Below are 27,248 nucleotides of genomic sequence, written 5' to 3' on the forward strand. Positions count from 1 at the left end.
AGTAGTTAATAAATACAACCGAACGTGTATATTGTAATATTAGATAGACATTATAAAAGAAAACTACTCTTGAATTTGTTCTTTGAAAAAATAGTTTTCACTTCTTTGTCTATAAAGAATAGGAAGAATGTAAGAAGATTGGAGACCTCAAAGATTTCAAGAATATTCATTTATGCAAGGGAAAATTGAATATTACAAATGATTGACATCGTAGTGCATTTGGTATAAATTATTTCTTTTTAATAATGAAAAAGGAATGATTATTAAGAAAGAGGATTTAATGGACGAGAGTTATCATAGTTCTAATAATGGTCTATAGTAATGATTTTTTTTTTTTAATTATCAAATTAAATATTAATTATTAATTTATAAACATGAAAATTTCTTAATATATGAGTATTGCAATATAAAGTTTTAATATACTTCTATCAAGGTTTTTACCGACAAAACATAATTAAATGTCTCTTCTTTAAATCTAGTCAATTTCTTCATGTTTTTATACTTTGTAACAAACTTGTAAGTAACTCTATTTTTTAAAATTAAATGCTTCATTTTTAAGAAGGGGTCCAATGACCATTCATGTTCTAATAATCGTTTATTAGATTTCACTAATTAGAAGTCCACTAAGAAACTATCAAAGTGGGTCAATAGCCACCCACTAGTACATGCAATAGCTAAAAAAGTTAGTAATTAGAAGAATTGTGTAACTTTACTAGGGCATTTGTGCATAAGCATTGTATTAGGTGGGAAAATTTTGTGGAGGTCAAAGTGAAGGATTAATGGGGTGATAGAGATTATGTATCAAGTGTCAACTTGAAATTACCACTTTTTGATCCTTGTGCGCATAATGAATCCCATAACTTTTGTCACTGCCCTAAAGCCAAAACAATAACCAATATTACATATAGGGTAATGAGGAGATTATGTAGGAGACTTAAAAAATCTACGATAAGAAATTGTTGTTCAATGTAACTTTTGTGAAAATTGTGCACTTCATTTAAGTCAAATCTCTCATTATAATCAAAAAGTGGAAATCGAGTTCATAAGTGTTCCAAGAAGACTATTTGCTTTTCTACATGTGTGGTAATTTTTCTTAGCTTGTTAATGGGTTCACATGATCATCTTGAAATTATTGAGGTAGGGATTTTCTTACCATGTAAATGTGTTAAGTGGGTTTTTTAGTGTGTCTATTTTCCTTTCAATTTGGCATGTCCTTTTTTTTTTAATATCTCATTTTGGGCTTATTTAGGTCTCTTTTCTCTATCATGTTGTGTTAGATTTTTGACTATATAACCCAATGAATAAGGCACCAATCTTGCTAGATATTTTGGGTCCCTTTTATGTCCCTTGTAGTCCTTTTTTATGGCCTAAGCTAGCCATTGACCTCATTCCTAAACTTTATTTTTTAAAGCTTTTTCATGCTTCTTAATCTTCACATGTTATTGAGTAAATTTCTCTTGTGCAAAATGATCAACCTTTTAGTTACAAGTTGTTAGTACTCAAAATCCTCCCCCCAAGCATCAATAGTTTATTTAAATCAAGTTGTCATATAATAATTGCTTGTTAATTCATGCTAAGATGATGGTGCATTGGACCGAGTCTCTTTGGCGAAATATAGGTTGTTGATACAATTGCATTCATTGAATTTGTAAGCATAAGTTCATCCTTTTAGAAATTTGCCAATAATTTGTATAAGTTATTCTATGGTGATTATTACTCTAAGAAAGTTAAGGGATAATTTGTAGGCATATTTTAATTCATCTCCAATGAATATGTTTAATTGACCAAAGTGATTAATTTTGTGCACATTTGTGGCCCATGGTAAATAATTATCATCAAAGTGATTTCATTAAACACATTAAAAAATTAATTATGAAAGTTGCAAATTAATAAAAGAGCATTTTTGGTATCATGTGATTGTCTCTCCTGCATTTGTCATTTGTAAAGTGTCTAGAAATGGTTGTGAGATTTGCCTAAATATGATGAAGATATGTATAACCGTAGGTACTCGGGTAATGTTCCTTGTATGGTTGCTATAGTCCTAGCCCCTACTTTCCCACCTTGTAGGTGAAAGCAAGGTCACAATCAATCTTCCGTACAAGATCGTGGATCCTAATACGAAGTCTATCAGCCATAAGGATTTAGGGATTGTGCATCTTATCTATGGTCTTAGCCCTCTAAGCCAACTTTGGTCCCTTCTCATGGATGTGGTGCTCTTGGTTGATCATATTTTGACAAGTTTTGTCATTTGTCTTGACAATTTTCTTTTTTTACTCAACAACTTGCATAAGATCAAGAAGAGAGTGCTCTTATTGATTGGAAGCCTATTGATAATGGTACTATTTTTATTGATGTATGTCATAAACTTAATGACCATGATTTCCCTCCTACTAATATTGATCTTTCTTTAAAAAAGCAGTGATGCGCAAAATATACTATTCCAATGATTATAACCTCCTACCAAATGGTCCCTCTCATTCGTTTGAAGAACACGAAGAAAAAAAACCACCTGTTTGGCGTTTGACCGATCAGTGGGCACTGAGAGGTCAACATCCAACACAGTGCATTGTGAGTAGCCTCGAACTGCACCCAAACTTATGGAATACAACTGTTTCATAATGCCAGCTGTAATCTCCTCTTGCTGGAACTCCGCGTGCAATAAACTCCAAAACATTGTTTAGCTGTAATTGCAGGACGCGCTCCAACTCATCCATTCATGACGACGCTAACCCTACCTATATAAATCCCATTCATTTTCCTCTGCAATCACCATTACTCGTATCCTTACCTCTATCAGTACTCCTATACTCTACATTTTTGTTTTCAGTTCTCAATGGAACTCGTTTTATGTTTCCTCCTCTTAAGCCTTGCACTCTCATTCTCCCACCTTGTTTCTGCTAATTTTTACAATGACTTTGACATCGCATGGGGAAATGATCGTGCTAAGATACTTGACAATGGCCAACGCTTGCAGCTCACTCTCGATCAGTCCTCAGGTATTTTATCTCTTTTGCTTACTGCAAAGTGTATATACATACGTGATTTTAACAATATGCTGATTCCTGAACCGATGCTTTATCTCCTCCCCTGCCTCTGTTGTATGAAAACAGGTTCAGGGTTCCAATCCAAGAATGAATATCTCTTTGGCAAAATTGATATGCAAATCAAATTGGTGCCCGGTAATTCGGCTGGTACTGTTACTGCATACTATGTAAGTCTCTCCCTCCAGTTCATTCTGTAGTCCTGAAATCAGTAATGGGTAGTAGTTGTAGTATTGTTGTGGGAAGTTGAGTATGGTCTAATAAAATGGTGATGATCTGCTGCAGCTCTCGTCACAAGGAGATAAACACGATGAAATAGACTTCGAGTTTCTGGGAAATCTGTCTGGAGATCCCTATATTATGCACACCAATGTTTTCTCACAAGGCAAAGGCGGTCGGGAGCAGCAATTCTACCTTTGGTTCGACCCCACAGCAGACTTCCACACTTACTCCCTGCTCTGGAATCCCCAACAAATTATGTAAGTTAATAATGTCCCTGCAACTTCAAATTAACCAGTGAATGCCCTCTTTCGCTTGGCTCCCCAGTTTTAACATCATTATTGCAGTTATAATGTGTATTTCTGATTCTGTGCAGGTTTTCTGTGGATGGAACTCCGATGAGAGTGTTCAAGAACAGCGAGGATTTGGGAGTTGCATACCCGAAGAATCAAGCGATGAGAATATACTCAAGCCTGTGGAACGCAGACGATTGGGCCACGAGAGGCGGTGCAGTGAAGATCGACTGGAGCAAATCTCCATTTGTGGCGTCTTATGGAAATTTCAAAGCAGAGACATGCTCTGCCTCCTCTGATTGCTCTGTGAATTCATGGTACGCTGCAGAGGCATTGGAGTCAAGTGAGCAGCAGAAACTTGAATGGGTGCGCAAAAACTACATGATTTACGATTACTGTTTGGACAGTAAAAGGTTTCCACAGGGTTTCCCTGCTGAATGCACTCGCTAGGGTTTCAACTGAGTTCAAAGGACCAACAATCTCCCCAATTCCATTAAATTCTTTTATTCTTTCATTTTTTGTAAGGACTGAGAAGCTATATTTGTATTTGTAAAGATTGAATACCAGTCAATCGAATATACATTTTCAATTCGCATTTGTTTCATTTGAAGAGTTTTAAAATTGCTTTCCACTGTGGACTGCTGCGTGAGCTTCCGTACGGTTTCCGCGTTTCTTGGGGATGTTGAACTCTTAATTATTAATAATTAATAATTAAAAATTTCTTGGCGTTCACGTCTGAAGTGTCGTATTGATGAAGCGTCCACGAATCTCAATTTGGTCATTGAAGACACTTGTAATTTTAACTAATAAAAAAATAAATAAAATGACGCTCAAATTTCCTGCAATTTGCACCTTACACGTCCGGTAATTTGGGCTTCATCAGTGAACGCTGAATAAAACTGGCTGTTAAATATTTGAAAAAAAAAATTGGGTTCTATTTTTTTCCGTGAGGAGTGAAGAATATGAATAATGTGAGAAGGTTGCATAATTATTAAGAGAATTTAATAGAAAATGTCATTATAGCTTTAAGTTTAGGAACATGTCTTATATCTCATTTATTTGCAACATCATGTCATCTGTTGTCAACTATATCACATGGTCAAGATTTTATTGAGTTTGCCTTCTTAATAGTTTTTGAAAACTTCCTTGCATGGAATTGCATGAAAAGAGGCACTGAAGTCCAACACCCACAAATTTGTTGCAGTTTCATTTGTTGACAAAAATAGAGCACCTTCATCTTGTTCATAAGTCGTATTAGCTTCGCTATTCTTTAATTGATTTTGTGGTTTCTTGTATGATCAACAATTCTTCTTGGTAAGTCTTTCTTTGCCACAAAACCAACAACCTCCATTTCTTCTTCTAGACTTTGATCTGTTTATAATGTTATTTCAACCTCTATCTTGATGTCTCCCTTTATTGCCAAAAATCAAGGCATCACCCGATGAGGTTCCTTTATTTTTTCTCCTCTTGTCTTCACTAAGGGCATGTCCCCATGCTGCTGCTTAACTTATTTTGCCTAGCAGCAGCTGCTCAACTTTTTAAGGAGCAATTTGTGGAGCAGGTGGCCCCATGGATAGTCAAATAGCTACTTATTTTTATGATTTCTTCTTAAAATATTTTGTAAATGAAATTATTGATAATACTTTTTACAAATAAAATTCATAAGCAAAATTTTAGGCAAGTAAATAGGAGAGCAACAAAATATGGTGAAGCCATGTGTCTTTTTTTTCAATAAGCAGCTACTGCTTATTTCTAGCCCCCCCTTTTTTTCAAAGCTTGTTTTCATTTTTTAAGCAGTTGCTGCTCCACTAAAATAGCAAAAGATTCCAATTTTTCCTTTTCCCTTAATTAGAATTTTACATGGGAACACTCTAGTTGCTTAAATCTAAGTAGAAAATGCTCATAAGCAACCGCATTGGGACATGGGTTAAGAAGAGTTCCTACAACATCATCAAATTTTAATTTTATCTTTCTAGACATCAAATTGTTGATTTCCATTACTACTCATTTCCAACTATTCAATAGAGAGCATAACAATAAAATAGCTTTGATTTTGTCATCCAGATTTATGCTCAACATAATTAATTGGCTAATAAAGTTATTGAACTCATTGAGATAATTTGACATATTGCCTTCTTGCTTCATTTGCAAATTATATAATTTCTTCATGGGAAAAACTTTGTTCAAAGTCGAAGCCATTTCATACATATTGAACAATTTATCCCACAATCCTTTTGATGTAGTTTTTGATGAAACATTAAATACAATGTTGTTGGATATAGAGAGTATAGTGGTTGCTCTCGCTTGTTTATCCAATTTCTTCCAGTTCTCATCAGCTGTTAAATTCAACTTCTTGGATTTTTCTTTGAGCACAAGTGCAAGGTCTTTTTTAATCAACACATTTGATTCCATCTGCATCTTTCACGATCCAAAATTTTGCCTTGAATTTTTTTTTATTATATATTAATTTGCTTCCTCCATCATTTCTGACAATTCTTCAAAAATTCCCAATTAGATTCTTCAACAATATAAGATACCAATTGTTGAATAACAAAGTGTAAATAAACAATTTACAAAACATAAATAAAGAATGAAAGACAAACAAATTGAGACATGAAACACCAAATTGATGTGGTCCACCAATTTGACTACATCCACAGAGATTAAGAGAAATCTTTGTATTAATATCCGATTTTTTTACACATACAACAAAGAAATTGCTTCAGCAATGAATACCAAATGACTACATCATCCATAACTTTATCCATCTCCAAAAAAAAAAACGTGTGGACAAACAATTGAAGGGAAAATAAAAGAAGTCAAAGAAGCTGTTTGTTGGGCTTCAAATATTGAACAACTCATTGCAAAAGGGAATAAAATGACTCATCGTTGTTCATTCACATCAAAATTAAAATTTAAAAAAATAAAAATGAGAAATGAGAAAATTTCAAAAAGAAAGTTGAAAAGAACAAGTAAATATTTGACTCCATAAAATAGAACAACCATCAAATCGTCAATCGAAAAAAAATACTATATAATTGCATACTTGTTATGATAAAAATTTGAATCAGCCTCCATTATCTTCACCAGATTAACAGTATTCAATCTTTACTTCAAATAAATTATGAGTAGCTAAACACATTTTAATAGATTTTAGTTTACATGAAATATCTCCATCTACATTAATCTCATCAATAAAATTTAATCTTTTGGGGATGTTCAAAGTGTATAGTTGAGGCGAAATGTAATTCCAAGAGACTTTTATTTTGACTTTTGAAAAGCATAGTGTAAATTCTAAAAGTGTTGAATCACTTATTTTTTCCTCTAGAAATATCTTCTTAAGTGATTTGAAGGATGACACATGTAATGGATTAGATATCATGACCACATGGTACCAATGAAAAGTCGGCTTTGGAATTATGTTGGAATTAAATAATTTTAACTAATATTTGTAGTATAAGTGTTTCTAAAGCCTAAGACTTCACTAGTAATCTTGAAACTAAATAGTTATAACAATTAACAAATCCACCGTGCCAATAATTTTTTCCCCTTTTTATTAACTTCACATTACTTGATTTATGGTTAAACTAATTGGTAATTGTTTGAAAGTATTCTTTTTAATGAGAATTTGAGAATTTTTATTAAAATTGTTAGTATTTTGATAAGTAGGAGGTATTTTTCTTGGAGGTGGTTAAGCGTGCTTGAGTTGGAGTAGTACTGGGATGCTAGCCTTCCAGAAAGTCCCAATGCTTCACCCCTGTGAGCATCACCTAGATGCAATGAATGCTAAGTGGACCATTCATTCTCATGAGAGATGGGTTCTTGTGAACCACTACTTGTGAAACATGGGTCAATGAGTTTGACTAAAAAACTACACAGTTGAATCTTGAAAGCAATATCATTGTTAGTATTTTTATTTAAATATCTTTTAGTCATGTTATTTATTATTATTTATAATAAAATTATTTTTCTATATTTTTAATATAATATAATGACAAGGCAATAAATGAATGATTTATTGATTTTTTAAATTTTTTAGTGTGAAAAAGTGTTTTATCTAATTAGTTCGCTTTTAGTCTGTACTTAGATGAGTCCTATTCACACCACGGTTAAGCTCACTTGGAGGGTTGAGATATTCACTCCTCACCTTATGGAAAGTTAGAGAGACTTTTGTCTCACCTTATGTAGATTCACTAAGTGTCCTGACACTTCTCCATAGAGTCCTACACTTGTTGCATACTTGAAAGGGTAGTTAGAGTTTGACTCCTACCTTCTCACCTCTTCTTGGTTGCCTTTATATGCAAGGTACCTCTCTTTGTACTTTTTAGAGTGGTAATGGGACATTTCTCATTTTGCATCTTTCTATTTTATGGAGAGTTTATTTTTGCAGGGGATATTGGTTATTTCCAACAAAATTGTTATAAATATATTTAAGAGAAACCAAAATAATTCAATTAGAGATAAAAAAGGATCACAATTCCAATCAAACCACATTCTAATTACATATATTAAATAAATATTGTAAAGTCTTCTAGGAATGTACACTAGATGACTATGCACTAGGGAGAAAAATAGAAAGTGATTAAGTTATAAAGTTAGAGTATTTTAACAAAAATATGTAGACTAAATTTCCAAAATAAGAGATGTGTGGGAAGACTAAATGAGAAAAGGAATTAAAAATTTCTTGGGAAGAGGATACATGGGGAGATTCAGAGAATTTGAATTTCTTTGAAAGGATCAAAGTGGGTGCATTTAAGATTGGAGGATGCAATGGGAAAGCCATTTATGGCAAAGAGTTGACCTACCCCCTAATCATGGTGATTAGGGATGTGCAAGTGGGAAAGTTAGGAGGATGTGACACGCGGAGAGATAATGAGTGGAGAAATATAAAATTGAGGAATAATGACAATCATGCTTTTAGAAGAATTAATTAGGCTAAGCGAGGATTAGAAAAAAGTGATTTGTAGGAAACACATGGTTAGCTTAGTTAATTGAAGTTAATTAAAAAAGTAGGGTTTATAAGAAATAAATGATATTTGAAATGATCTTTAGAAGAATGGGGGAATAATTAATTTTGATAAATTAATTATAGGACTATAGTGATAAGATTAATTAAATTTGATTTAATTAGTTTCAAGAAGAAAGATACCAACACAACTAAATGAATTAATTATGTTGACAGGCTTAAATTAATTAAATATTAATTTAATTAATTTTAGATGTTTACACCTATTTTTTCTTATTTTTTACGTGCGTAAGTTCAAACTCAACAATGAAAGTGTTACAAGAGTCTAGAGAAGATAGTTAAATAGATTGCATATCATTGACCAAATCAATGGCCACCCCTATCCTACTATTCGGGGTTGGACTTCTAGGAGAAAACATTCCACAACCTCTTGGCTGCATTCTTCAATTTTGGATAGCTACAAACTAGGGCGCTGAATACCCATGTCTAGCACTTTTTGTTACAAATTTCATATCTAGATTCCCCTTTGTATCTCTATTCTAGATCTTGCTTATTATGTCTATTATTCTTTTTGCATTTGTTGTTTATTGTTGAAATGAATAATTTTTCTATCTTAGTAACCTTAGGTCTCATACATACACTCCATGATCGCAATTCCATTACAACAAAGGTACATAATATGAACATTCAACTCTCCTATCAAGACTATAGTTGAACCTATTCTTGTTACAATATTATACATAAGGGAAAGTTGAGATCTTAATTTGCATTCATAGATCTATTATTTCATTTCCTTACATATGACTTACAAGTTGATCTAGGCATCTTTGACATAATAAATTTGAAGATTATTTTTTTAAAAGAAAGGAAGATAGTTATAGTAAAATCAATATGAATTATTGCCTAGATAGTATGGGAGTCTATGGATCTTGTAAACGATACATTTGTGACAATAATGAGTTAACTTGGTGGAGCACTATGGATGTAGCTCGCATAGATTACCCTCCAACAATTCAATAGATCTATGATTTGAGAGTTTTGGGATGTGATAATTTAGGAATTTTATATTTATCTTGAGAGAAACAATTTTTGAGGGTCTTGAGGCAACTTGGTGAAGTTCTATCTAGTTTAAAATAAATTTTAAAAGAAAAACTTCTAAAGAATATATATTTGTATATTTTTAATTATCATATTTTTTTATGTTAATGTAAACCTTAAGAAGGGTTTATAGAAAAATTAAGATATATATTTTAACAAAGTCACTTTAGTAATTCAATTTAATAATTAGTTGTTTTCATTTAAGTTGGTTGTTTAGGAAATATTGCAAAGGATTTATAAAATCTATATTATAGTACAAAAGAGACAACTTAATATTTTCAACTAGAATTATTATTATTTGTTTACTATTTAATATCATAATTTATACTCTCCAAAAACCTTTATGTCCTACCATTTCAAATAAAAAATGATCAAATATAACAATCAATTGTGTAAAAATTCAGTTATAGAAAAATACATAATTTTGTAATATTTTTCTTTAATTTATTTGAATTTTATGTATACATAAAAGTATACAATAGTTAAATATACTTTTAATTATTTATAAATATAAATTAATTAGAATACAAATATATTGTTAAAAATAGCCTAATATTTTTAACATAAAGGAGATGCATGCTTGGTAAAGATTAATACAATCATTATGAAATGAAGTGGTTAAGAGAATTTTTTTTATAAGTAAACAAAATTTATATTCATTAAGAAGTTGACTTTAAATTGATAGATATAATGAAAATATGATATTTTTAAAATAAAACAACATATTTTAATTCTCAATTTAAGATGGGTCAAACATATTAATCACACATAATTTTTATCACATATTTACATAAATATTAAATAAAAAGGTGATGAATTGATCTCATAATTTATACTAATAACTGAACATTCATATCAATTATCTTAAATATATTTGGTACTAAAATTATCGAGAAAGATCAATATTTAAATATTTATTGACTAGGAAAATTACATATGGAATCTTTGTTTCAAAATATAGTATATATTTGAACCAATAGAATATAGACCTATAAATATAGATATATATCAATCATGTAATGGTGCCTCTAAGTGTAGTTTTTCTTAAAATATTTTTTCACTTCATCACTAAAAAGTGGTAAATAATTGTTCTTCTTTAACCATTAAAGCGAGTGTAATTTAAAAATCTCCCAATTTAAATATTGATAGTAAGCAATATTCAAAACTCCCTTGATTTGTTGGTGAAGTTGATTGGTTATAAATGAGCCCATTAGATATCATTGAGTGCAAGGTCCCAACATCGCAAAAGAGAAAACTAAGATTATGTCTCTAGTGTAAGATCCCAATATAATAAGTCACAAAACTAAGATCATGACCTGAAACATTTTTGTGAAATGAAATATTAACTCTTAATTGAAGAAGCACATACCTATGAATTTGATATAGAACCTTTTACAAATAGTTAAAATAAAATTATAGAAATAGAGTTCACCAATCTGGTAAGGAACGACTATAATCACACATACTAAGCTTACACTTCTAGATTTAAAAGTGTTAAACACTGAAAGTTGATTGACATTTTTTAGGCTTAATAGATTGCTTAATGTGTGTGGTAACACTAAGAATATTATTCTAGACTTTAAAGTGTTAAATACTAAGCGTTGACTAACATTCTCTAGATTTAATATATTGCTTAATGTGTATAGTTTAAGGCTCTGATATGGTACAACTCAATTCTTCTATCACCATGAAGCAATGTTTATTTAATGAATAATTTACTATAATCCATCTCTATCGAGGATAATATTTTGGATGGTCCGTTAATAACAAGGATCCAGGATTAGAAAATTCAAGATTCTGCTCTATTCCGGCATATTTAATTCAAAAAATTCAGAACGATTATTACAAAATGAATCAGCTCCTATCTCATCGCTTCGGGCCTGCTACTGTCATATTACATTTCAAATTTTCCATCAATACAACAGTTGTCGAGGATTTCAACGTCAAACTCACTCCAACAAACACAAGAGAGGCTCAAGCGAAGTCTTATTTACTTGTTTCTGCAATACATGTGATGTGTCAATGCTTTAAAATGGCACTAATTGTATGTTTCATGGGATTAAGTCTTATATTCTCCCAAATTGTTTCTGCAAATTTTTACACCGACATTGATATGGCATATGGCACTGACCACACCCAGATACTTGAAAATGGCCAGACGTTAAAGCTCAGTCTAGACCAGATTTCAGGTTCCTAATTTAGATTATTGTTGTTTTTAGATTAATTTGTGTATACGTTTTTGATTTAATATTTTCAATTACATATTATTTACATATTATTTTTAGATTAGATTGTATGTAGGTTTTTGAATCAATGTTTTTAATTTCTTTTTGTGATCTAGATTAGATTTAACATAATTTTTGTATCATTTTCTATCATATATTGTTTCTAAATTAGATTATGCGTAAATTCTTGAATCAACATTTCTAATCAATTTAGTTTTCTCTACCTGTTTTTTCAGGTTGTAGATTTCAATCAAAGAATGAGTATCTGTTTGGTCAAATCAACATGAAAATCAGATTGGTGCCCGGAAACTCTGCAGGCACTGTAACTGCATATTATGTAAGCTAGATGTTTGACATGTTGGTCAAATTGATTGTTCAAAGTGATCAGTCTTAAATCATACATAAAGCTAGAGAATGAATGTTTTAACATTTTAAATGTAGAAGTCAAAACTTAATGTGTGAGATTTAAGCCAATCGAAAGCATAGCGTCTTTGCTGATTTTAATCGTTGTGTTTGATCGGGTGCAGCTATCTTCCGATGGGTCTCAGCATGACGAAATGGACTTTGAGTTTCTGGGAAACCTGTCTGGAGATCCCTATATCGTGCAGACAAATGTTTTCTCACAATGCCAAGGCAATCGAGAACAGCGAATCTACCTCTGGTTTGATCCCATTGCAGACTTCCACACTTATTCTGTTCTCTGGAATCCCCAACAAATTCTGTAAGTAATACTAAATTTACCCCTACCCCTTCAACTTAAGTGTTTACCTTCCTTCCGGGCTAAGGCTCTGAAATATTACAGTCCCCGTTCTAATAACATAAATTATGCTGATGGTATTGAGCACTAGCAGATTTTCTGTGGATGGAATTGCTGTAAGAGTTTTTAAAAACAACAAAGATTTGGGCGTAGCATATCCTGAGAGTCAAGCGATGAGAATATATGGAAGCCTTTGGGACGGAGACAGTTGGGCCACCAGAGGTGGTCTCGTGAAGATCGACTGGAGCAAAGCTCCATTCGTAACGTATTTCAGGAATTTGAGTATGGATGGATGCCTCTCCACTTTCCCTTCTGCTAAAGATTGCGCTACTAAGTCATGGTGGAGTGAAGAACTGAGTAGCACACAGAAGAAACAGCTTACTTGGGTGCACAAGAAATACATGGTTTATGATTATTGTTCGGACACTGTAAAGTTTCCCAATGGCCCTCCCGCTGAATGCACCAGCAACGCGTCATTTTAATTATTTCGGAGGAATGCAGAACAAAGCAATTTTCATGGTTGTTTAGTCATACTCCATTCGTTTATGTTCTGTAAGCATTTTAACGTTATTGTGGAGGATTTAGGGAATGGAAATAGGCTATACAGCCTTGTGCTCAACGCATTTTTGTGTGGACTAGAAAGATGTTATAGTTTTCAAAACATTATAATGTGGGATCGATTACATAGCAGCAATGTGATCTACGTGGGATCTTCCAATTGATGACGGTTTCCACAAGTCATAAAAGAACTTATCGCGGGAGAAATTAAATTTTAATGCTCTACCAATTTCATATTTGCAATCGTAATCGTAATGTTTATATAATTTTAAAAATTATCTTTGGGGGTTAGTATATAAAGGAAGAGCACCGGTGACTTTTCATGTTTCAATTATTTTTCACTCTTTGTTAATTCAACTTTCTAATTAGTAACTTTAAAGAAGTTAATAAAATGGTAACTAAAAGTTCATTAATAAATTTCATATGTACCAATAGCTGCCCACTTTACTTTCAATTGTTAGAATTTTTGGACTTTAACTGGAGTTGTGCAACTTTACTGGTACCCATAGCACATGAATACTGGGGCATTTGTGCATAAATATTGGCTATCTTTGAAGTAGTTGTAGTGTCTGGTTATTGGCCCATCTCTAAGTAGATATCGTGCAACACTTTGAAATGACCACTTTTTGACCCTTGCATACATAATGGATCCCACAACATGCATTGTTACTACATGGAAGCCAAAAAATAGTTATAAGTAGTTAAGCCGCATATGGAGACAATGAAAAAAATCTGTCAAAATCGATTCTCCTCTCTCATTTCAAAATCTGTCTTAAAAAATCATTTAAATACATCCAATGAGAAAATTGAAATCAATTGAGCATAGATCTCCAATCAAGGAGCCAAAAAGTATTCAAGCATATGACATCTTTGTTTATAGTAGTTATAATCAACCACATTGTGTTTCTCCATGATAAAAGCATGAATTAACCTTTTCTAGCAACATCAAGCCTTGTGTGAGATCTCATGCCAAGGGTTTCATACTTGAGGTAATATTTGTCATTTCAATCATTTCCATTATTGTTTAGCCTCTGTCATTTTGAGGACACACATTCTTTTCTATCAATCATAGCTTTTTTGTGGAGGTGCAAACACCAACAATAGGTTTGACTTAGGCAATCCCTATACAAAATAATCCTATTTCCCTATTTTTTGTATGTGCAAGTTTAGATCTAGCTTGATGAAAGTTGTACAAGAGTGTATAGCATATTGTCACAGGTTGCGATGACTTTTGAATAGGAGAAAACAATTGGACTAGGGTTCCTAGCACCCATGTTTGACTATTTTTGGCTATATTTTTGGGAGATAGACCTACATGAACTCTCGACTACATTTTTTGCCCCTTTATTTCAATCACAATTACCTTCAGACTAGGGTGCCCTACACCTTTGTCTAGCATATTTCACTCTACTTTCCAGATCTAGGTTCCTCTCGGCATCTTATTTCTAGATCTATCTTACTATGTCTACATTCTATTCTATAATTTATTATTATTACTAAAAATAATCATTTTTCTATAATTAACCCTAGATCACATATGAATCCCAATTAAATTGCAAAAAAAAAGGAACAAAATCCCATGTTTAGCTTCCCTATCAGAATTGTATGATAGATGTGCATCCCAATGTTATGGCTCTAGAAAGATGATAGCAATTTCCAAATGCATGGAATTGTTGGAACTCATAGATGAGTTAACACTAGATTCAAATGTAGTGTCAGGTGATATTGAAGATAAGTCTTCAATGCAAGCCACGTAACTACATTATACATCCCTAAATGGTGGTGTCTCACAAGGTGTTGGAGTGAGATTGATTGGTGTTTTTACAAGCATTGAAAGAAAAAAACTTGGCAACTTGAGGCCTTATTTATTGCACCATTTCTTTATTTCACAAAGTCTACAAGCATCGAAAGTGTGTATTTTCTTTCCACATGAATCACATCTAATTTTCAACATGATTACAAAACCATCAAACTCAAAAGCAAAAACACCTAGATAGCTACCTTTATTAGAGAGTTCTTTCAAAATGACTAGTGCTAATTGTAGGCACATAGAAAGATATACAACAAAAATTACAAATCTATTTGAACATTAGATGTCAAATCAATTGTTTAAAATGTATGATGATTCTTATAAATTATGAGAAAAATGTGAAATCCAAATCTTAAAATTACAGGAAAAAATGAAAATTTATCTATGAAATACATATAGAAATAAAAAGATTTTTGTAAAATTTTGACAAATGAAATGAAAGATATGCCCTATCAAAATTTGCTTACAATGACATTTCTAAGAAGCAAAAAAAAACCTATCATAATAATATAAATTTAAAAATCTCAACACTGAAATGTTTGTCAAAGAAATTTCATCAACTATTCACATTTCATATTTTGACTCCTTTATAAGATATGCCAATCTAGGGAAAAAAAGAAGGAGAGAAAACAATCCCCCTCAAAAATGTTTGGTGTAAGTTTATGATTGATATTAACAGGTACCAAACCACTAGAATAACTCCTTTGATGATACACCCTATTAATGTGGTGTAAAGAAAATAACACAATCATATCATTTGTCACATCAAAAGTAATATCAAGAGAGGACTATAAGAGGCACTTGGTTAGTGGAGGAAGTTATTAGAGGTCGAGTCAAAGGAGATGTAGACCACCAATAGAAAGTAACTCACAACTTTTGGAGACTCCACATGCCATGTGCAAGTGAATGTGTTGAAAAAAATGCATTGATGTGACTCATGTAAAACATCAAACAAGTGCTTTGAATGATACGTATGCTTGTGAATATTGAGCTTCAAACAAACAAAGAGTGTAGGTTGAATACACCTCTATGAAAAAACCTCAAATCAATAAGAATCACCATTGTTGGGTCAAAGTGAAGGCTCGCTAAAAAGAGGTTGACGTTGTGGCTATTTAAGAGTTTTGAGCTGTTGTTAGTTGTCGATTGAAGTCGCTTGCTGGTGTGAAGGAAGACTCCAAAAGAAATATGGAGATGCCTAAGAACTTGTCAAAGCAACAATAATGGGTTATAATAGAAACAAATTGCTAATCAAACATAGCATGGTCTCTGTGCCCACATGAATGTGTGGTGATCTTCTTGTGTATGGAAGTGATGTCAAACATCAGTCTCAATAGAAGTCTTTGGCTCGAGGTTACTATTTTCTTGAGAAATCTGCACTCACTAGAGTGAGATCTCAAAGGGAAAGGCATGGTGTGACATGAAATGCATTGATATAAACTAGAAACCTTGCACAAATGTGAGCCAAAATGGCTAAAATTTCTTGTAAATATATTTCAACAAACTGCTAGATGGACCATAGATGGATCATAGAGGGAAATTAGCCCTTTAAACTTATTAGATTTTCACAATCTATGACTAATTGTAAGAGAATTTATTTTTTCTGGTTTCAACTATGTAAAATATTTTTGTATCAACATTTCGGGTTGCACTATCTGAACCATAATCATGATGAAAGAGAGCAACTGTAGGAGAAAAATGAAAGTTTGCAGACTTAGATTGGATAAAATAGAGGATAGAGATAGACTGGTGAAGGAACACAAAGTTCAAGGTTGAAAATTAGCCCTTCGCTAAAAAGATTTTCAATTTTTTTTCAACTTTTTTTAATTCATATGGATTTGTATGGTACAATAGATTACAAAGGTCCAAAAAAGTGCAAAAATCAAAGCTAGCAAAATTGACAAAATGAAAGCTATTTCTTTATTTCCAAAGCCTTCTGAACACAACATGGTGGTGTCTATTTGGCTCCATGATGTTCATTTGATAGGGCTATGTGTACAAATCACTTCTATGTGGGAAGGAACACACATTCATGGCTTTGATACCATGGTGAAATTAGCGAAGATTTAAAAGCGTGAATAGATACCGTTCCACAAGTGAACAATGAAGTACAATAGTATGTCTATCAATATAAATGAAGGGTTTATGATATAATGATCAACCTTGCACATATATAGGAAATGATAAGGAGCTCAGAAGTTAGGAATGAAACTCTAACTACCCCTCCAAAGGTTCAACACTTGTGATGTCACTTGACAAGTGTGTGAGCAAGTGTCAAATATGCATACACATGGTATCTCAAGTGACAAGGACACTCGTCTCAATACTACGAAGTGAGACAAAATCATGAAAAACCCCAAGTAAACTTAAGCTAAGTGTGAATAGGTCAATCATAGAAGGGTGATATGCTAATTAGATATATAATGATATTATTTACACTGTCAATAATAACATAGAATGTGTGATAGTGTAGAAGGAAATAGAGGAGAAATAAATACTTTATGTAATACATAATAATATATCAATAGCTTGTATTTTGAAGAGTTTCTAGTAAACCATTTCAACCACACCATAAATTGAGAAAAGGGTCCACTTATGAAATGATGATGGCATTAATTAAATTAATTTTATTCATTTAAATTTTGGAGAATGCACATTATGGGGGTTGGATTTTTTTATTTAAGATTGGACTTTATAATAATAGTTTATTAATTTTTTGGATTAGATATCATAAAAAACCTTTACATAGCATCAACAAAAAAACTGAGTTCAGCAGTATCAGGGGCACCAAGAGAAGGTGCATATACAAAAATATATAGTTATCGGGCACCTCCACTATAGCAGGGATGATTACATTAGATATACATATTTGTAAAAAAAAATATCAGCAAAGAAACCTAAGCATCAGTATAGGGAATTGAGATTTCAGCATCTGGTGAGGTGTTGTTTCCTAGTGGGGGGAACCATGCCACCCACCCCAAATTTCCATCCTGCTACACTTCCACCCCACCATCAAGTATGTCTTGTTTATGGGGATGGGAGGTGCGCTCACAAATCAGGTCAGCCTCCTCCTGAATAATCTCCATGTGCATTTGTCTACGCTCCAATTGCCTCATACAAGCCATCAATGCTTGCTCAAATGTCGCCTTGCCCGGTTCATCCCTCTCCCAAGTGAATCTATGTGACAATTCACAGATGTAAACAGTAATATCCCCCTCCTTGATCCACCTATCAAACTTGTCCGAGTCGAGCTTAAGTACAATGGTGACCTGCATGGAAATAGAGTGAACAATGAGTCTCCTAAGAGACTCAGTGAGGTGCCTGGTATTGCTGTTAAAGATGGCATCATTACGATACTTCCATATGAGCCAAAGAACCTCCAAAGAAAAACAAGACCAAAAGATATTTGCAATTCTCCTACAACCCTTGATATAGCCTAGAATAATATCTATGTATTAAAAAAAAACATATTCCAAGTTAAAGCCAAACAATCTCCATATTTCTTTTGCAAAATGGCATTCAAAAAATGTATGTTTCACAGTTTCAGGCACTCTGCATATGTTACAACTTAAGAAAGTACCTTCCTTATCTTTTATTGGGAGTTTATTTAACATCAAGCACTAGCCAAAGAATTGCTTTTTTGGTTCATTATGAGCCATCCAAAATCTACTCCGACTATCTTTCCAGGCCTTTGGTTCCCAGTTTAGATCCTAGCATTTGTTAAGGTGCAGAAAAATGGCATCAGCCTCAGTGAGTGAAGAATAGATGCATTTGGCTTTAAGGGAAGGGAGAGGTGTGCCATCAGTCCAGCAAAGTGCAGTCATGGGGGGGCGAAGGAGAGGGGGGTGGGAGGGGGGGAGAGCAAAGGATAAGGCCATTTTAATTATGTTATAAGTCCTGCTCTAGGATGTCGGGATAGAGAAGGTAAGTTTCAACTCCTCCCACGATCTCAATTGGTCATTTTCAAATAGGTGCTCAAAGTATTTAATACCCATATTATGCCATTTCAATGCAAAACAACCTTGGAGAGTGGCTAAAGGTTTCCCATTATGGAATAGATTCCACCATATTGATATGTTATCAGCAATATGTCCATGTACAGTTCCATTAACTTTGATATGTACCAAGTGTTTCACATGTTCCCAAGCCTTCCATAAGGACTTAAAGATATCAGAACCAGCCGAAGATACCTCAAACTGTCCCATAAGAAGGTCAAGTATTGGGAGATATTTGCATTTCTTGGCTTTCTTAGGGACCGAGCATATAATATTATTTGTTATAAAAGTTTTCCATGGCTCATTACCTTCCATGGCCTTAAGAATCCACTTGGAGGCAAGGGCAATGCCCTGTAGTTTCAAGTCTTTCAACCCCATCCCACCAAATAGTTTATGCATAGTGCACCACTCCCATTTCACTACATGTTGCTTCCTATTACCCTTGCCATCTGACCATAAGAATTCCCTAATATGCTTTTGAACATAATTAAATCGGTAATTCCTAAAGAGCCAAGCTGATGAGAAATAAATATTATATGAGGCCAATATTTTTTGACACACCTAGAATCTTCCAGCCAAGGAGAGAAAGTTCGTGTTCCACTTGGAGAGTTTCTTATCAATCTTATTCCTTACCCATTCCCACATTTCTTTTAGATTTGGGAGAACAGAAAAGGGAATACCTACATATTTTACAATCTGTGTTGGGCCCAACCAATTGAGAGAGAATTTTGAGAGTTAGCCCGGAGGGTTGTCGTCCCAACCAAGGAGATTGGACTTGTGCATAACAATCTTACTGCCAGATGCTAGCTAAAAGAGATCAATATTTTTCATTAGAGCAACAAGGTTATCTTCCTTAAGCTTAATTAATAGTGCAGTGTCATCAGCAAATTGAACATTATAGATTTCCTCCTTGTTAAGTAAGGAAATACCCCTATCAGGGGGAGTAGTAGAGGAGTCCTTAAGTAAGTAGAACATTGCATCAACAGCTAGGACAAATAGGGCAGGGGATAAAGGACACCCCTATCTGATGGATCTAGTTAGTGTAAAATTGGAGGACCTTATCCCATTTACTTCAACAACAGCATTGGCATCACATAACAGAGTTCTGACCATATTACAAAATCCAGGGGGGAAGCGTAATGACTGAAGCATCTGAATGATATAATCCCATTCTATCTTGTCATAGGCTTTCTCAAAATCTATGAGCAACATGGCTCCACTTTGTCCTGATTCCTTAGCCCAGTGGAGTGACTCCCAATAAGTAATTAGGTTTCCCGTATATAACGTCCTTTAACAAACCCTGTTTGAGTAGTACTGACAATCTTAGGCAAGATTTTCTCCAATATGCATGCAACCAACTTGGCTAAGATATTGTATGACACATTCAACAGTGTGATAGGTCTCTAGTTTTTAAGTAGGGTTTTGTCACCTTCTTTAGGAGTTAGCTTAATTAGACCTTGGTTAATATTCTTTCCCAAAAATCCAATATGTATTGCCTCAGTGTATAGGGAGTGAAGATCATTAATCCATCCAATATTTTCTTTATAAAATTCTACTAGAAACCCATCAGGGCAACGAGATTTATCATTACTAAGAGCCAAGATAGCTCTCCCGATCTCTTCTTTTGAAATAGCCATTTCAAGTATCCTACTATCCTCCTTGTCAATAAGTTTGGGGACCAAGGACATGACAATCTTTCTAGCATTTTCCTGTTCCTCCCTACCTGGTTCAACAGAGAACAGATCCTTGTAGAACTGAGCAAAGCACTCAAGAATTTTAGTTGGTTCAGAGAGGTTCTTATTCTGCTCCCAGATGGTGTCAATTTTTTCTCTGGCTTGTTTCATTTTAAGAAGCTGGAAGAAGAATTTAGATCCTCGGTCTCTATCATCCAACGAATTTAATTTAGCCCTAGTTCTCCACCCTTTGATTTTCTGATTCTGCAATCTTCTAAGATCAGTTTTGGCCCTAATAAGCTGGTTGGTGAGATACATTCTCAGGATCCCCTTGTAGCTCCAACTCAGCCACTTGGAGGGCATTATGTAGCTGTAACTCAGAGGCTCTGACATCCTTAGCCTTCTTTTTACCCATAACTTGATAGAGTGAGGTCCAGGTTTTAACATTCTGGTTCCATCTGTCAATGTTGGACATTTGGCAATTACTATATTTATTAAACATTCTGACCAGAGACAGGGCACATTTCAGGTCCTCATCCATTAGTAGACTAGTGTTCATTCTAAAGTTCGAGCTAAGGTTTGGTGGGGCCACCCTACTATCAATTATCTTTAGCCCAACCATAATAGGATGATGATCTGATAATGTATATGTTATGACAACATATTGAACACCCTCATCATTTTTAGCAATTTCGAAGAAATCTTTGTTGAAATAAAATCTATCAAGCCTGCAATAGACTCTTTTATTATACTGTTGATGATTACACTAGGTGTACCATACTGATTTATACTCTCCCTTCTTTCCTGCTAAAGGATCAATCAATCTCATCTTGTTAACCATCCTTTCCCACTGCACTCTCTCAGCACCCTTCCATTCAACCTTGTTTCCTCCCTGTTTATCTTGAGCACTAACTACAATGTTGAAATCTCCTCCCAAGAACCACGGGATATCCTCCAAGTTAGCAAGCCACTCCCACATACTCCCTCTTTAACGGTAGTCATTGGAGGCATAAATTGAGCAAATGCCAAAGGTGGAATTTTCATTTTGGATGATAGCCCATACTGCCCTTGCACATGGGGATTGCCCCCACTTTTTCACCTTATTCGCCCAAGTAGGGTTTAATAAAATTGCAGCTCCACCTCTTCCTTTAGGGTGATTGGTATAAAAGGGAGTGGCCTCCCTCCAAATGGATTTTAGTCCAACTTCTAAGGTAAATCCCACTGATTTTATCTCCTGGAGCATAAGGCAATCAATATCCTTGTGCATATTTAGAAATCTTTTGACCACATATTTCCTATCAGGGGCCTTGAGGCCCTTGATGTTCCATGAGATGGCTTTCAACATTAGGAGGATTCTTCAGTAGTCGTCCATCAGGGACTAAAACCCCTCGAAGCATTTAGGCCATTCCTTAAGATTAGAGAGGTGAATAGCACCAAAAGCCATTGTTGAAAGTGGTCTACCTCTTTTTTTTCTTAGTTTAGAGAGCTTTTCGGGTCCCAATGATTCCTTCCTAACTGAAGCCTCCTTGGATGCCTTAGGAGATCTTTTCCTCCTTTTCTTCTTAGATTTATTTCCAGATAGGTCTTCTTCCCCATTATTAGATCCAAAATCAAAAACTCTAGAATCTGGGGAAAATGGCTTATCCCCACCATTGTTGATAACCTCAAAGTCATCAGATTTCAAACAAGGTTCAGTACCATGGACATCCCTTATGGTTTGGTCAGAAGGGGGGATGGTAAACCCCATATCCCCATCAATGTCACCTGATGTTAGCTCAAGAGGTGTGGTGGGGTTTTGTGCTCCCTCACCCTCAACCTTGGTCTCCAAGGGAGAATTTGAAACAGAAACTATGGGAGGGATGCTCGTCTCCCCAGGGATGTCACAATCGCCCCTACCTTCAGACCCCGAAGGGGGTTTACTTGCAAAACAGATGGCATTGGTGGTATCTTGAGCACCACCACCATCCCCTTCGATCAACTCATGGAGGAAGGGCATGGTATATGACTCAATCTCCATTTTTTGGTTACTTATTGATAATTCAAGTTCTTTTCTGTGTTCTGTAGCCATTTTCAATTTTTCAAGGATAATTTATTGTGCATTTTGGGTTCTGGGTCCACCTTTATTAGTGGGAAACCCAACCACATCAGATTCCAGTGGGATAGAGATATTGGTAGCCAAATTGGCCTCTTTTATGGCCTTTTGATATTTAGCTAAACACTCAGCAATCAAGGGAGCAGCACTGGGTGGATTAGGGCAACCTTGTGGGTGGTTGTTAGAGAGTGGGGGATCATGATCGGGTGGAGGTGGCAGGTCGGGAGGGTTAGGTTGTGAATGGTTGGGGGGGATGAGAGGTGAGGATTCATGGTGTAATGGGGGAGTACGGTCAGTCTGTTTAGGGTTCGAGGAGTCTTCTGAGGTAGAGTGTAGAGGATGCCGAACAAAGGTCTTCTTGGAATGAGCAACGTTTTTCCCCACTAACAAAGGGTAGTTTTTGAAGAAGTGCCCACTTCTTCTGCACTTATGACATGCATTAATTCTCCCCAAATACTCTAAGGGACATGAAAATAACTAGTTTTCAATACAGATATCAATTTCAGAGGGAAAAGTCGAGCCAGGATTGAAGGCAATGAGTACTCTCACATCCATATGGGGTAATAAAGGAGCAGAAGAATCAATTTTAATCACTTTGCCTAGAGGTTTGGTAATTTTTGAGATAATGGTTTATTAATTGAACAAATAGTCATTATTTATTCAATTAATGGTAGAAGAAGGGATATATTGATTAATTAAAATTATTTAATCAAAGTTGAAAGACAAATTAAGACAATTAATTAAATAATTGAAAATTTATTTAATTAATTTAGGAGCAATGCTGTGAAGTATATAAATGACAATTGAATTTTCAAGAGATAATTTTGGGTGTTTAGAGTTCCCAAATAAATACAAAAATAAACATGACCATAGGAATAATAATCTCAAGACATTTTGGTTTGTTAGGCCATCTTGGTGAAGTTTACTTTTGGTTTGCTCTCTTTTTGGAAGATTGTCGCTCTCTCTTATCTCTCTCTAGTCCTTTCTTAGGTTTCTCTTCTTCTTGGAGATTTTTTATTTTTTTTTATGTTTCTAAGATTCTCTTTTATCCTTGCTTGGCAGGGCTGCATTTTATTTCTTTGTATTTCTTTATGTTTTAATAAAAGGAAGTGGGCCCTTATCCCACAACTTACATATCAATAAAAAAATAAATCTCAAAGACATGGATGAATGTATGGAAATGGGCACAATAATGACAACTAAATTATAAGTTCCCAAAATATACATACATAAACGTGAACACAAGAATTATAATCTCAAGACATGGATGAATCTATACAAATGGGTGCAATAATGATGACTTAATTATAAATGTGCAATACATGTAAGTGGAAGTAAAGAACAAAGATAGGGATCAAGACATGAGCCAAACTAAACTCCACCAAGACAAATAATGATGCAAAAAGAGTCCTAGACGCATAAGCACACTCATTGCATGTGTGGGCCCTACCTATGGCATTCATGGTAAAGGAAACAATTTGTCTATTCTCCACCTCCAAAAGCCTAGAAAAAACAACCCCTTTCATTCCATTAAGCAACATAACTTCAACGATCAATGTGTTGTGCTAAAGCCAGCGGCTAATCTCCGCACAACATGACCTTGTAAAATAAATCTCAATCTGCAAAACATAGTGTTTTTTTGTTCGATTTTTTGGGTTTTTACAACAATAAGGATGTAGATCATGAAGATTTAGATACTAAAAATTTCAAGAAATTCTGTTGTATTTTGTAAATTTTAGAAACTATCTAGAATGCTATTTTGTGTAGAAATTAACGACATCCCTATGCCAAATACCCAGAAAAGTTATTAGACAACCAAGAAGTATTCCCACTCCTCTCTCCGCACATGTAAAATCTCTTCTAGCTCTAACATATCAGGCGTGGCCCTTTCTGCTCCGTAAATTCCTGTACGTGCAAAGTCACGGTAGTTTCGTAATGGGATCCTCACCATAGTTAATTCGAACCCTACCTTCATAGTTTAACCCTTGTCGCAACTAATAAAATCTCTTTATTAACCTAGAAATTGAGTCTGAGTATCTCAAATCCTTTCCTTTCTGCTTGCAGAGCTTTCATATTTTCTCAGATTTTTGGTTCTTTGCATTTTTCTTTTTAGTTCTTTCAGAAATGGCTTTGTCTGCGAACACCACTTGCGCAATATTTCGTTTGTTTGAACGCCACGATTTCAAGAAGGTTGTGAGATCGAGTCCGATGACTTGCAGTTTTCCTCACGACAAAGGTCATCGAGTTAAATGCACGACCGAGGTATGAATCAAAGTTCAATGTTCAATGTTCCCAATTTTATAATTAACAAAAAATAAAGTTCAACATGTCAATGTGTATGACATTCAAGATTTCTACAATGACTTGTGTTAAAACTCGTCACTTAATGTTGTATCAAAATGTATAAATGATTAAAAATTATTAATACACATTTTTATGTTATATAATTTTTTTTTAATGAAGTACTTATAAATTCAAATAATTTTTGGGATGACAATTAAATACTATTCCAATAACTGCACCCGCCCACAAGATGGTGGTCTTCCGAGTTCCGCCGATCTATCACTCTATTCAAGAAAAGCCGCCCCCCACCCAAAAAAAAAACTCTACGCGGCGTTTGAGCGGTCAGTGGACGATGAGTGGTCAACATCAAACACAACTGTACACAGCTAAGCCAGCGGTACACTCTTCTTTCTGGAATTCCGCGTGCAATAAAATCCATAACCTTCTCGCGCTGTAAATACAAAGTGCGCTCCAACTCATCCATTTAACTCGTGGGGAATTTTCTTTGCTACTTTACATTTCTCACCTGATCCCGCCCATATAAACCCATCGAATTCCCTCTGCAATCCAACATTCACATCATCTTCCAATCTATCTATCAATACTGCTTCCTGCATTTTACATCCTTGTCTTCACTTCCCAATGGACCTGCTTCAATGTTTTCTCCTCTTAATCCTTGCAATCTCATTTTCCCACCTTGTTTCTGCAAATTTTTACAATGACTTTGATATCTCATGGGGAAATGATCGTGCTAAGATACTTGACAATGGCCAACGCTTGCAGCTTACTCTCGATCAGTCCTCAGGTATTTATCTCATTTGCTTACTGAAAATATATGTGATTTTAACAGTATGCTGGACCGGTGCTTATCTCCTCCCCTGCCTCTTCTGTATGAAAATTGAAAACAGGTTCAGGTTTCCAATCCAAGAATGAATATTTATTTGGCAAGATTGATATGCAAATCAAGCTGGTGCCCGGTAACTCGGCCGGTACTGTTACTGCATACTATGTAAGTCTCTCCCTTCAATTCATTCTGCAGTCCTGAAATTAGTAGTGGGCAGTACTAGTATTGTTGTCGGAAGTTTCGTATGGTCTAATAAAATGGTGATGATCTGCTGCAGCTCTCGTCACAAGGGGATAAACACGACGAAATAGACTTCGAGTTCCTTGGAAATCTGTCTGGAGATCCCTACATTATGCACACTAATGTTTTCTCTCAAGGCAAGGGCAACCGCGAGCAGCAATTCTACCTCTGGTTCGACCCCACAGCAGATTTCCACACTTACTCCCTGCTCTGGAATCCCCAACAAATTATGTAAGTTAATATTGCCCCTGCAACTATTCAAATCAACTTGTGATTGCCCTCTTTGGTCTGGCCCTCTAGTTTTAAAATCATTATTGTTGTTAATAATGCGTATTTCTGATACTGTCCAGGTTTTCTGTGGATGGAACTCCAGTGAGAGTGTTCAAGAATAGCGAGGATTTGGGCGTTGCATATCCGAAGAATCAAGCGATGAGAATATATTCGAGCCTGTGGAACGCAGACAACTGGGCAACCAGAGGAGGTGCAGTGAAGATCGATTGGAGCAAATCCCCATTTGTGGCCTCCTATGGAAATTTCGAAGCAGAGACATGCTCTGTCTCCTCTGATTGCTCTGTGAATTCATGGTATGGTGCAGAGACATTGGAGTCGAGCGAGCAGCAGAAACTTGAATGGGTGCGCAAAAACTACATGATTTATGATTACTGCTCGGACAGTAAAAGGTTTCCACAGGGCTTCCCTGCTGAATGTACTCGCTAGGCATCCAACTGACTTTGAAGACCAACACACGCCAAGTTTCACCAAAATTCTTTTATTCTTTCATTTTTTGTAGCCATTTGCAAAGCCCAAGAGGCTGTATTTGTAATTTTGTAACGATTGGATCCTGGTAATTTGAATATATATCTGTTTATCATTTGAAGAATTTCAAATTTCTTTGAACTGTGGATGGTAGCTTGAGTTTTCGTACGATCCTCGGCGTTTCTTCTCACTCTACAGGGGCTTGTATGCTGGTTTTGGGATTCTGTAGACCTAGCTATTAAAAATCTTTTATTGATTCATGTCTTGAGTGTCATGATAGATCTGCCATTAACAAATAAAATTGCTTTGAGATGTTCAATTTTTTTTGGGAGCATTTTGTATGGGATGGGCATTAGGTATGCACTCCAAATTTTATGAAATAAATCTACATATCATGAAAA

General features: G+C 34.7%; 3 protein-coding genes across 3 annotated transcripts; all 3 read left to right on the forward strand.

Annotated features, from left to right (window-relative positions):
• Positions 1 to 2,756: 2,756 nt before the first annotated feature.
• LOC131032082 (xyloglucan endotransglucosylase protein 1) lies at positions 2,757 to 4,157 on the forward strand. Its single transcript, XM_057963001.2, has 4 exons — positions 2,757 to 2,996; positions 3,111 to 3,211; positions 3,327 to 3,520; positions 3,637 to 4,157. Exons 1-4 carry the CDS (start codon positions 2,834 to 2,836, stop codon positions 4,001 to 4,003), a joined length of 825 nt encoding a protein of 274 aa, XP_057818984.2. The 5' UTR covers positions 2,757 to 2,833; the 3' UTR covers positions 4,004 to 4,157.
• A 7,492-nt stretch (positions 4,158 to 11,649) lies between these two features.
• Positions 11,650 to 13,081, forward strand: LOC131032128 (xyloglucan endotransglucosylase/hydrolase protein 24-like). Its single transcript, XM_057963056.2, has 4 exons — positions 11,650 to 11,806; positions 12,079 to 12,179; positions 12,370 to 12,563; positions 12,694 to 13,081. Exons 1-4 carry the CDS (start codon positions 11,650 to 11,652, stop codon positions 13,079 to 13,081), a joined length of 840 nt encoding a protein of 279 aa, XP_057819039.2.
• Positions 13,082 to 25,496: 12,415 nt separating this feature from the next.
• Positions 25,497 to 26,971, forward strand: LOC131032081 (xyloglucan endotransglucosylase protein 1). The gene is made up of 4 exons (XM_057963000.2): positions 25,497 to 25,812; positions 25,916 to 26,016; positions 26,129 to 26,322; positions 26,442 to 26,971. Exons 1-4 carry the CDS (start codon positions 25,650 to 25,652, stop codon positions 26,806 to 26,808), a joined length of 825 nt encoding a protein of 274 aa, XP_057818983.2. The 5' UTR covers positions 25,497 to 25,649; the 3' UTR covers positions 26,809 to 26,971.
• The last annotated feature ends 277 nt before the right edge of the window (positions 26,972 to 27,248 follow it).

This window comes from Cryptomeria japonica, chromosome 4 (assembly GCF_030272615.1).
Source record: "Cryptomeria japonica chromosome 4, Sugi_1.0, whole genome shotgun sequence".
In the NCBI taxonomy this organism is placed as follows: domain Eukaryota; kingdom Viridiplantae; phylum Streptophyta; class Pinopsida; order Cupressales; family Cupressaceae; genus Cryptomeria; species Cryptomeria japonica.